Here is a 12162-nt window from a genome sequence, read left to right as displayed (position 1 = left end):
TAGTCACAAAAAAGCTCAACTAACCACATTTCAACTGAAAAGTCATTTGCAGGTTTGCAATAAAAGTAAGCCAAACCTTGTAGGATGTAAAAATGAGGATGCTTGCAAAGAAAAGATTGACAGCCTCAAACTTCTGCAAGACAAAATACCAACCTTCTTAAAATTTCAATTAAAGCTTTTTATAAGCCTACCAAAAGTTGACAATGCACTTTTTGCATCTCCTTGAGGAATCTACCCACCTGTATGGTGGCAACTCCCAGTAGTATCATGGTTGCTCTAAACACAATAGCACCAGAGATTCCGTAAGTCAAAATGCGACTCTGCAAAAAGAAATGTTGACTAATTTTCAGAATGCTGAAACTTGAGCCAATAAATTTTGGGCTTTTAGATACCAAAAGACCATGGATGCACACCTAGTACGAAATCATCAAGCCAAAGACATTACACACATGCCAAAAACACTTGAGCAAAAAGCAAGAACTCTATATGTCCATCACATGATTTCATGGATTGAGAAAGAAACTCCACAAAATGCATGATTAGCGCGTGCAGGTTTCGATGAAGGAAGAATGCCAACATTAATCTGGTTTCTTAATTTCAACACTAAAGACCACTTAATCTGGTTTCTAATGTCAATTAGACAATCGATGCTTTCACTCTATTCACAAAACTTTATTTGTGTCCACCAAAAGTGATCCAGTCTTTAATTCTTAAACATAGACGCTCTTTCTGTATCTCCAAGTATGTGTCACATTCTCATTGTAAGCTTCTCCCCATCCTACATCTGCAACCCATCATTAGCTGAATTGCCCTGCACCATCTCTTGATACTCTCCTCTGCGTTGATTTTCTCCTTTACCGTCACTCACTGTCGTCATTTAATGCTCTGGATATCCTTACCTTCAGACTCCCCCATTGTCATGATCAGGAAAAGTCCTTACGAACTAGGTGTATGGAAGGTTGCTTAAGTGTTTCTCAGCACAAAACAAATGCCTTTTGAAGAGGGCCCTAACATGCACACAATCATGAAGATCTGTTCTCACGCAATCTCTCACACAAGCCAATGCAGCAAGCTACCTGACAAAAAGTGGAACTACTGTCATACCTGATTTTGGAGAGGAACTTGGAAAAACTTGAAAATAATGATAAAAACAACAAGGTTGTCTACTGAGAGGCTTTGCTCAACAATATATCTGCATGCACAAAACAATATTCCACCTAAAAATTAATGCTCAGAAGGAATATTTGCAGAATTAAATAGAGAGAGGCTATAAACTATAGCTAACTTTATACCAGAGACTGACTTATGCACTTATGTATACTAACATTATCCACAGAAATGACGCACGAGTGAAATCATTCAGCTTCACATAACAAACAACGCATGATGACGAACACCCACCCCAACCAAAGATTACAGCCAAAACGCCAGGAGGGGGAAACACACCACGTTTGATAATAGCAAGTTTGAACAAGGCAATAAAAACCAAGCTCCATCTTCCCTCATCTTATCAAGTCCTTTTAAGAGTGTGCTTAATGGAGCAAGACATCACTGTTAAAAGAGTTGCAGGAAACCTTGCAGAAGTACATATGGATGAACTGCTTAACATACCAGTGACTGTCCCTTACAGTAGCAAAGTTAATTTGTGTACACCCCTCCCCTTTTCCCAAACCACTTCAGAAGAAGCAACAGCCTAGTAGGTGAATCAAACCTAGCATTAGACAAGCACCAGAAAAGAAAACATACGATTCTCCATATGTGACAGATTTTAGGGTTTTGATCAAGTATGAAGGCCTGATCATCCTACAGCTCTCATTTCTAGAATCGCACTCCTCTCTTCCCCTCTTTGTTGCCTTTCATGTTTCAGCACTAACCTTGCTTTTATTGCAGCACGAGTTTGTCCTAGCCAAGAGATCTTTATATATACCTAGATGAATCCAGGATAAACCCAGATTCACCCTTGAAGGAAAGTGCAAGCTATAGACCCATGGTAGTCACCCACAAGACAATATAACCATCAGCTCCATCATGCATAGTATTGACTAAATACCACGACATCCCCACTATCGTCGTCAGTGCCCAACAGTGGGTGTAGAACTAGGTACTAACATATGCTCCCCAACACAACACACACCACACACACACACACATGAGCATACATCAACACAAAGTTCAGCGTATTGAGTTCCTGTCATGACTCCGGAGATCAAGGGCAGACTCAGCCATAATGAAGCCTAGCACTAAAAGAAGCATGAATATTAAAGAACACCCAAAATCTGATAATTGCCTGTGTGTTTGGGTGTGTGAGTATGTCTGGCTAGATCTCATGGTTGTCAAGGCTTTAGAAGATAGCCAATGGGCCAAATATGCCACGTGCACATTGGCTCTGAGTGCCATGTGGACATGCTACTACGAACTATAGCCAACACGTAGATTAAAAATGCATAGGGAATCTACACATAAATTAAAAATGCCTAGGGAATCTACTACCAGCACCTTTGTTAGCCATTTGCTTTTGACCGGTTCTCACATCGCACCCGCCCTTATGAGGACGGCCTCACTCTATAGAGCCTTATTGAGATCTTGGTCCTGCCCTTCCGCAGGCATTTGAGCATGTGATGCACTCTAGTGAGTGCCTCACAGCTTGACAGAGGATTATTCACTTATCTTGTGCCCAAGGAGTCTGGTGCAAATTTTTACAGGCTTGGACACTCCAAGCGAAAACCAATAGCCCAAGGAGTGTGGTGCAAATTGTTATAGGCTTGGACACTCCAAGCGAAAAATCAATAGCAACATGAGAACAGAAACTGCAAATAACTAAATTGAACTTGAATCGAGAGAAAGATAGAGAGAAAAGAGGAGAGTCGACACGGAACAGTAGAGTTCCGTTCCCAGATGCACTGGCCCCACAAACTGGTGCCCCTTCCGGTATTTCTTTATTGATTGCTGACCACAAAGGTGCAACTCCCGAGGGTCCGACTCTCTCCAAGACTCTGCGTCCGGATGCCCTCACATAGTGGCCCCAAGGGTCCTTGTAGATTGTACAAGGGATGCCCAAAAGCACTTGGGACTCTCAAAAGCTTGCGCAAACATACTCCCAGATTTCGGCACAAATTGCGGACGCTGCTGCCACGTCAGCATGGCCAGCACGTTTTTCAGGGCAGCCTACCACCTCAGCAGATTTCACACAATTTCAGATTTTAGGTTTTAGGCCCCTCGGCTGGCATCTACAAGTTGGTCAAGCTTACACTAACTTTAAAAACTCTAACCCGCTCGTCCTCTCGGCCAATCTTTTGAGTTGGGCATGCCACATCACAAACTTGTGACATACCCCCCTCCTGAAAGAATGTGATCGCCCTCGATTACGCCTACAAAACAAACAAAGGCCAAAAAATTTCTTCAATAGACACTAACTTTACGTACCCATGCACTAGATTGCACACATCTAGTACTTGCACAAAGATATCAGTAACTGATCAATCACATTTCCATCAAGGGTCCTAGATACAAATTATGATTATTGTAACATATTTCACGATCACATCCAAACAATGCTGATCTTTTCACGGATGACTTGGTCTACTAAACTTGGTAACTATCAAATTCATATCACATTTCAAACTAACCTTGCCCATGATCATCCCCACAAGACAATACATTAACAGAGCATGCATTTTTCAAATCAAACAATTAGTTCACACTGAACATTGAAGTGCAAACATTCAATCTAGTCATCTCATCTAGTCCAGAACTGTTAATGCACTAACAACAATACTCATTTAGTCCAAAACTATTGATGCACTAGAATCACATTCACTTAGTGTAATGGGAGGGGACCACGTGCCAACAGAAAAGAACAAACCGAACAACTTTCAACACTTCAAATAACGACTGAACTGAAAAGGATGCAAGATGGGGAGTGGCGGAGTTCCACCCCAAAAGAGCACTGGCCCCAAACCCTGGTGCCCCTTTCGGTCTTTCTTTATATTGCTTCAACACAGTACAAGTCTGGGCACTCTCCCTCAGCTCATGCTCTTGCTAGGATGCCAAAGAAGAGGCCTACAGGTGGTATTTAAAGGCCCTTGGCCTCTCAAAAGCAGTTACTGAAAAGATATTGCTCCAAAAGCATCTAATCGTCAATAGCCTTATGCTAAGGACTATCAGCGCAAATTCAGGGGATTCCGTATACGTGTCACGTCAAAAGTGCCAAACATGGAAGACCATACAATCTGCTGCGTCATCAGCCAACGCAATTTACGGATTGTCCGTACAGCTGCCACATCAGCATGTTTTATGCTAATACTTTGTCTGTGTAGGTCCTGCTTTAGTTTAGCTGTTTGGACTCCATCGGACCGGGTACCCGAAGTTGGTAACACTTTTTTATTATTTGGCCCCTCTCGGCAAAGATCTGTAAGTTGGTAAAACCTCCTGCTTCTTCCAGGGTACTACTCCACCCGAGAGTAAATCACCAATCATTGAAACCAGTATACCAGAGTCAAAACAATTCAAATCAGCACCAAGACGGGTTTAAAACAGATACGATCCATTGCAAACAAATTGCAAATAGTTCTTTCTCAGACAAAGTTCAAAAGTATCTCGATACAAGACAGCTAAAAAATTCATTCAGGTTTTTGTTCGCACAACCGAACTTTGAGGACAATTGGCTTGTCCTTCTGCATCAAGGTAATCGTACAGTTCTGGATCTGGAGTGTCACTCATTCTTGTCGTGCCAAGGCATGCCTAAGAGAACATCGCAATTGCCTAACTTCATGATGTGGAAATCGGCTTTTCCATGGTAACCTTGAATAGTCAATGGAAGAGCCCCAATTAACGAGACCACTTTTTGAGTTTGTCCGATAGCAAGCTCGGCTTCAATTTCACGTCCTTGTGAATCATGATTTAAGTCTATCTGCTTTAGGAATTCTGGATGGATAAAATTTTTGGTAGCTCCCAAATCGAAGAAAAACAGGGCTTTCAAGCCGTTGACTTTGCCATATGCTCTACACACTTCATTGGAACTCTTGAGGTTAATGCCATAAATATCAGATACAAGTCCAATAGCAGGTCTTGCTCGCTTAGCCAGATGTGGCCGTGGGGATCTTTCTATTGTTGACGTGGAAGGTTGCTCGACAGACGTCGAGGCTCTTTGAGGACATGTATGGAAGGTATGCTCCGTTTGAAAACATTCAAAGTATTAGCCTTCTTGTAGCAAGGTTTCTCGTTGACGTTGCGTCAGACGAGGCCTTTGGGGTTGACTATCACGGGAGTCCTGGGGATTTGTTCGTTGTTGCTGAGAGTTCTGGTTATTTCCCAGAGTTGCTTCTGTAGGGAACTCGAGCTTTCCTTTCATAAGTATGTAGTCGACCGCAGCATGGTCCATAAGCTCTTGCATGGTTGATACTTGCTTAGACAAACAATATTCCTGCAACGGTGATGGCAGTCCAATGGTGTATCGCTCGCACTGGTCCTCCAAAAAATCAACTTAAAGAAAAACACCCAAAGGTAGACGTCTAGAATCCTTTGGTTATAGTCTACCATGATCTCCGTGGCAAGCATTTTCAAGTTTCCCCATTCTGACAAGATCTCAACTTCAAAGAGGGAAGTCAAATAACTACATCCAAAAATTGTCTTGAAAGCTTAGCATGCGGTTGTGTCATGATTGAACTCCACCACTCCATAGCATTATCTTTAGGAAATCCCACTACCTAAGAAGTCTTGGATTCTTCCATATAGTTCCTTAAAGCATATAGATGTTGTCGAATCGTTGAAGAAACCGTAAAGCTTTCTTTCGATCTTTCAACCCAAAAAAATATTGTCATGCCACCATCTTTGAAATCCTTTGGTGGGTGGTTCGTATGTACCCTGGGTACGGATGATAAGGATATCCATGGGGGCTCCAACCATTGTCTCATGGTGGCAGTGGTGGTGGGGGAGGGGGTGGCAACGCCGGTGGCAGAGGCGGTTGCACAGGATCAGAGAGTTCCACCATAACTTGAAGACTCCCCCGATTGGAACATACAGTTGAGAAGGTTGTTGGTTAGAGGCTCTTGCACTTTCTGGTGCCAGAGAAGGGGGTACCACCTAGGGCATCAGAGGGGTAACATGTAATTCCAAAATTGTTGGAACACCTGTAGCATAGGGAGATTCTGTTGCGAATGCCGTGAAAGTATGTCGCGAAGCTCGTCGAGAAGGAATTGCAAGTGCTCTATCAAATCCATAAACGGCATGATACTCTTGTCTCTTCTTGGTAGGTGTCACAAAGTGCTGATGTGGCATGACCACCCAAGACCAGAACCCATGACGTGGACAACTATTGTACGAAGATCCCGCAAATTACGTTGACTGCTGTTGTACGAAGATCTCGCAAATTACGGTGACCCATGACATGGACAACTATTGTACTGAGATCCCACAAATTACGTTGATTGTTGATGTGGCTTCCGTACGGATTTTCGGAATTTGCGCTAACAAGCTGACTTGGCAGACAATACGGGTTTCCGCTTATGCGCTGACAACAGCCTACGTGGCAGGCTGTACGGATTTCCGCCATATGCGTTAACTGCTTTTTGGGGGCAAATTTTAGACTAGAAGCTTTTGGAATAAATTGCTTTTGAGTTTACTGCTTTTGGGGCTCTGCTCTTGGGGTGTCCCTTGTAAGAATAAATAGACCCTTGGGGCCTCACTCTGCAGAGCATCTGGATGCAAAGTTTGAGAGCACAGGTCTGCTAGGTGTTGTACTTTGCTCAAGCATTAATATATAGGAGAATACCGAAAGGGGCGCCAAATTTTGGGGCCAATACCTCTAGGCACGGAACTACGCCAGGCCGTCTCGACTCGATTTTAAAGTGTGATGAAGTTGTGAAGTATTTTCAGTGATTCTCTTGTGTGTCATGCCAGATTCCGACTTGGGGTGTCCAGGTCTATGACAATAGGACCGGTATGCTTTGAAAAAAGCACACAACTAGAGCTTTGATACCAATGTGACGGGAGAGCACCACGAGCCAACAGAAAAGAACAGACCGAACAACTTTTAGCACTTCAAATAACGACTGAATTGAAATAGATGCACGACACACAAGACAGGGAGTGATGGAGTTCCACCCCAAGAGAGCACTAGCCCCAAACACTAGCGCCCCTTTCGGTATTTCTTTATATTGCTTCAACACACTAAAAGTCTGGACACTCTGTCTCTGCTCCTACTCTTGCTACACTGGCCCCAAAGGCTGGCGCTCCTTTCCATATTTCTGTATTGATTGCCGATCACAAAGGTACAACTCTTGAGGGTCCGACTCTCTCCGAGACTCAGATAGTGGCCCCAAGGGTCCTTATAAACTAATTGTACAAGAGATGCCAAAAAACAGAGCCGCAAAAGCACTTGGCCTCTCAAGAGCTTCCGCAAAAATACTCCTAGATGTGGGCACAAATTGCGGAAGCCTACCACATCAATATGGTCAACACGTTTTTTGAGGCAGCTTACCACATCAACAAATTTCACGCAATTTCAAATTTTAGGTTTTAGGCCCCTCGATCGGCATTTGCAAGTTGGTCAAGGTTAGACTTTAAAAACTATATCCCTTTGGTCCTCATGGCCAATCTGTTAAGTTGGGTATGCCACGTCACAAACTTGCGACAACTATCTCGATATTCACCTCAGCCCACAAAGTTCCAGTCAGTACACATGGGGGGCTGCAGCGTGGTCCACACTCACGGGCCCTGCACTCAGTTTTGAGATGGCTTCCGTCAGCACAATGATTGTGATCCAGGAGGGTCGTCCTACACTCAGCCTGCCACAGAGCTTATCCCTCAGGAGTGGAGCAATGAGAGAGAGTGGTGTTGGGAGCTCATTTGCGGCTTGACACTCTGGTTCATTTGGCGAGACCGATATTTTCACATCTTCGAGGCTCGCTCTCCTACTCTCGCGGAGACTGTTCGCAACATCAAGCTGGAGCTAGTCCATACACTCAAGGGCCAGTTTAAGGGACTTCAGGGAGGCTCCGTCCGCATGAGAGAGTGCCGCGAGGCCTTCCTATGACTTTGGCACCCATGACCTTCTTCACCATGGTTCATGGCACGCCGAAATGGCAGTACCGTCCACCAGTGTAGCTGTTTCCTCCCCCCATTTCTTGATCTAGCCTCATTGTACATAACCTGTTTTTTCATTGGGAGAGTCTCCCCACATGCTAATGTAGCCCTCTCTAGTAGGGGCAGAGTGTAGCCCTTTCGGCAGTTTTTTTAATTAATGGAGGGATCTTTTCTTGGGGGGGAATTGACACAGAGAGCCTCCCGGCATCTGGGTTTCATTAACAATCAATGCAAATAAGTCAATATCATACATAAAACAGTTACATAGCTTCCGCATCACCAACTTCAACATTGTGGCGGCCGTAGAGTCTTCTTCTTGCATCAACATATACACTTGAAGCTTCCCTCGCTTGCAGTCGTACCAAGAGAAGAATTCCGCACAGTCCTAAGAGTTCTAGAGTTCTGTGTGTTGTGCAGAGAAACTATTCCAGTGTCTGTAAACACCTCTCTGGTTCTTAGCGTTCAATTTGAGATAAGAGGGCCTCTTTCTTTTTAATGAAAGGTGCACGGTTCGAACCCGGCTAAAACAAGCCAAGCTAAACTTTGATAGAGTTATTTTAATTAAGTATTTTTGTGTGGCTTTCTTAGGACTCCAAAGGTTGAAGAACACGGTAAACGTTTCGGCACATTCATAATCACTGGAAACGCTCACCCTCGCCAGAAACGCAGAAACGCATTTCCAGCAGCGCAGGGTGGTGTTTCCTGCAACACAGTATTAGGGAGTAAGTGTGCTCTGTTTAAGAATGTTAAATTCCATTTGTTCTCTTGTGGAAGAACTGAAGGCTATGAGCATGTTGATCACTAGTAAAGGACCTTCTGGCAATAAAAACAGAGGTAAAAAAAGGCGACATACTGCATGAGCACTACCAATTTTACCAAACTTTTGCAATATGCCAAAAATGTCAGTTTTTTAGTGCCAGACATACCAAGATGCAGCATAATGTCAAATAAGCAAATCAGGAATAAGATTATACCCAGCAAAAAATTCGGAGGCTTTTCCAGAACCTTCCTTTAGCCAAACAAAAATTCCAAATACGATTGCCGAGCACACCTACACCAAGCACAAGCAGCTTTGAGGCTCATTAGAAAAACATTTCTACAGGTTCCTGTGAATTGGGACGTATTTCTTTCCATACCACTATTAATGATTAGTCCTTACCCAAAATATAACCGTCCTTATAGCTGTTGCGTGATTGATTGTTGGCTCCTCCAGAAGAATTGGACCTTCTATTTCTCCAACAGAAGAAACAGTTTGAGCAGCTACCTCAACTGTTTCAACCACACGCTCAGTGGCTTCAATTACAACAGCATCCAATGAAGGAATTGACTCCTCTATTTGAGAATTTGCGTGCTCATGTTTTGTGTTTTCTGCATCCTCAGAAGAAGTGGCACATCCAGATTCCTCCTCTCTTTCTATCATAAGATAGCTATCAGTTCAGTAATGAATAATCAGAAAGTCACCACTCATCTTTCCTATAAGCATCAAATTACTCTCCACTACTTACCTGAGACCTTGCTCTCTGGTGTACTCCCTGAAGATGAAAAAAGGTTCCATGAAGAACAATGTAGCCTACTTGGCTTTAGCCAACCTGAATTCAAAATAGAGATGAAAATCTCATGAATAGGAGCCGAGCCACAAGGAGAAAGTTGAAACTTAAAAATCTTTACCATTGCCAGGAAAAAAGTTGAGACTTGAGTGTCTTTACCATTGCCATAGCCAGAATGACTCGTTGAAACAAGCCAAGTCTGTGCCAGTCTTTGAGAAGCAACTGTACAAGAGTGGCAATCCTGGAAAAACACCATATGTAAAAACCATTCTCATACATGTTACACATGAATCTAACATGCCCACATACATTGGGTAGGCATACAAATAAAGGATGAAGGGACCATATTTAAGCATTTACATTGAAAAACTATCTATCATGATTCACATATACCTAACCATAGAAATAGGGAACACCTGTTCAGGGCCCTTGCCGTGCTCTGAACACGTTCTGGCCAGGGGTCGTTCCAAAAATACTGTTCCAGCACAGTGCCATTTGAGTTTGCGTTTCAAACAAGGAGCGCATTCTGGCCCCAATTTGGAATGCATTTCAATATCATTCTGGTTGTCAAAAGCCTGTTCCGAGAATGAAAAGTGGCCAACAAAGACTCTTTTACGGTTTTTGTGGGTAATGTTCACAGTAGTATCGCTACTTTTTGGGCATTTTTGGGGGCCTTATGGCCATAAAAGCCTACTCCTCAATAGGATCTCCATTTTTTCGATCTCTTCTCAGCTATCCCATTCCCCCCCTTTGACCATTCCGGCCCCTATTCCCGTTTCTATAAACCTAACAAGAGGATAAAACATTGGGTGTCTTTCAAGGTGGCGGTGGAGGATGCACACGGACGACACAACCCTGCACAAAGCTGACCACCTCTCAGCAAGGGGAAAAGGCAAGATCGCTTTTTACCGAGACGGAAAAGTGGTAATACTAGAGCGACGCTCCACATGATGGTGCGAGACTTATAGGACCACACTCAAAGTAGCTGCCTGGAACTGCAATGGATCTATGCATCTTGATGTGGGTGCTTTTGAGGATAGCGTTATTGGAAGAGACATCATCTTTTACTCTGAGACACACCAGGCCCCTGGGCAATCCATGCCTCACATCAGTGGATACAAGTGGGAGACAGCCTACAGACAGGAGACACGCTCAGAGCACAGAGGGGGGGGCTAGGGGGGAGTGGCAATGTTATTTAGAGAGGATCTGCAGCCACTGATACATATAGCCCGCAGGGACGAGCAGGCTAGGTACATGTGGGTGAGACTGAAAGCAGAGATAGGCAGATACCTCTATCTAGCTATTTGCTACTTTCCCCCGAGTACATCAGTTTATGCATCACCCAGAGGACAGTCCCCTTTCTCTATTTTGGATGATGACATATGGGAGTTCTCTAGGGACGGTGACATTATCATCCTAGGGGACTTCAATGCTAGGACTGCCCATCACCAGGCAGTGTTTTATGATACTTCAGAGGAGATGCTAAGAGAGCTAGATGTTGTAGAGACGGGCCTTTCCAGACTATCACACGATGTGGAATATACTGAGTATGGGCACTGATAGACATGGGCACTGCACATGGATTGGTCATCTTGAACGGCCTACAGAGATTTCCTGCTGAGGGAGGTTTCACATGCTTCCCACACAGACATGGAGCCAGCACAGTGGACTATGTCATGGCACAGCCGAATCTCATCTCTAGTATCCAGGATCTCACAGTTGGGCCCAGACCAGTCGGGGTGGCAGTGGATCATGCTCTAGTGTCGATGACCATCTCCTTCCAGTTTAGTGTAGCACACGGGCCACAAGTAGCAGCCCCTACTCGCTACACATTCACACGGGAGACGGACTTTGTATACATGGACGGAATCTACAGACGCCTATGCACTGAGGACCCAAGGCGACCTCTGGAGGAGCTAACTACTATACTGACACAGACATTACATGAGGCAGCAGCAGAAGCATACCCACACACCCACCCTGAGCAAAGCTGCCGATCAGGGAGCATGCCTCAGAACAGCTGGTACGATGAGGAGTGCTGCCAGACTAGAGCCAGACTTCAGAGGGAGGTGCTGTTGGGGGATGTCACTCACAGACAGTCACAGATTGACTTCCGACGCCTGGTGCGGCGGTAGAAGAGGGCTTTTTTGGCTCGACTCGAGCAGGATCTATATCAGCTATTCTTGAGTGAGGACTCGCGTGAGGCGTGGCGGCTCTTTCATGAGCAGTCCCCCCCCCCTGCTATTTCCTCCACAGAGACCTAGGGTCAGTACGCATCATCTTTGTACACAGTACCTGGACATCTGCCCCTCCCCAACCCCCTGGATCCATGCCCACACGCATGTGTCTTTTTCACCGTTGAGATGGTGAAGAAAGCTATTGACAGGATGAAGACTGGGAGAGCATATGATCATGATGGCCTAGTCGTTGAGCATTTCATGCATGCCAAAGACCTACTAGCAGAGCTTCTAGCAGTTATGTTTAACCGTGCCATGTGTGAGGGCCTACCGGACACTTGGAGCCTATCTACAAT

At 44.5% G+C, this 12162-nt stretch overlaps 1 protein-coding gene across 2 annotated transcripts in view; it reads right to left on the bottom strand.

Moving 5' to 3' along the window:
• Positions 1-12162, bottom strand: part of PDE149 (integral membrane TerC family protein) — a 47690-nt gene that overhangs the window by 12817 nt on the left and 22711 nt on the right. For both annotated transcript variants that reach the window (XM_086489302.1, XM_086489303.1), the window contains exons 2-8: positions 9789-9870; positions 9588-9671; positions 9242-9495; positions 9057-9133; positions 1105-1192; positions 240-320; positions 77-133 (exon numbers count right to left, since the gene is read on the bottom strand). In XM_086489302.1, the coding sequence (XP_086345428.1) occupies positions 77-133; positions 240-320; positions 1105-1192; positions 9057-9133; positions 9242-9495; positions 9588-9671; positions 9789-9870 (723 nt within the window). The remainder of the gene's footprint in view (positions 1-76; positions 134-239; positions 321-1104; positions 1193-9056; positions 9134-9241; positions 9496-9587; positions 9672-9788; positions 9871-12162) is intronic.

This window comes from Adiantum capillus-veneris, chromosome 18 (genome assembly GCF_014529385.1).
Source record: "Adiantum capillus-veneris isolate H3 chromosome 18, ASM1452938v2, whole genome shotgun sequence".
In the NCBI taxonomy this organism is placed as follows: domain Eukaryota; kingdom Viridiplantae; phylum Streptophyta; class Polypodiopsida; order Polypodiales; family Pteridaceae; genus Adiantum; species Adiantum capillus-veneris.
Note: the sequence above shows the minus strand (reverse complement) of the source record. Positions and strands in the feature narration are given on the sequence as shown.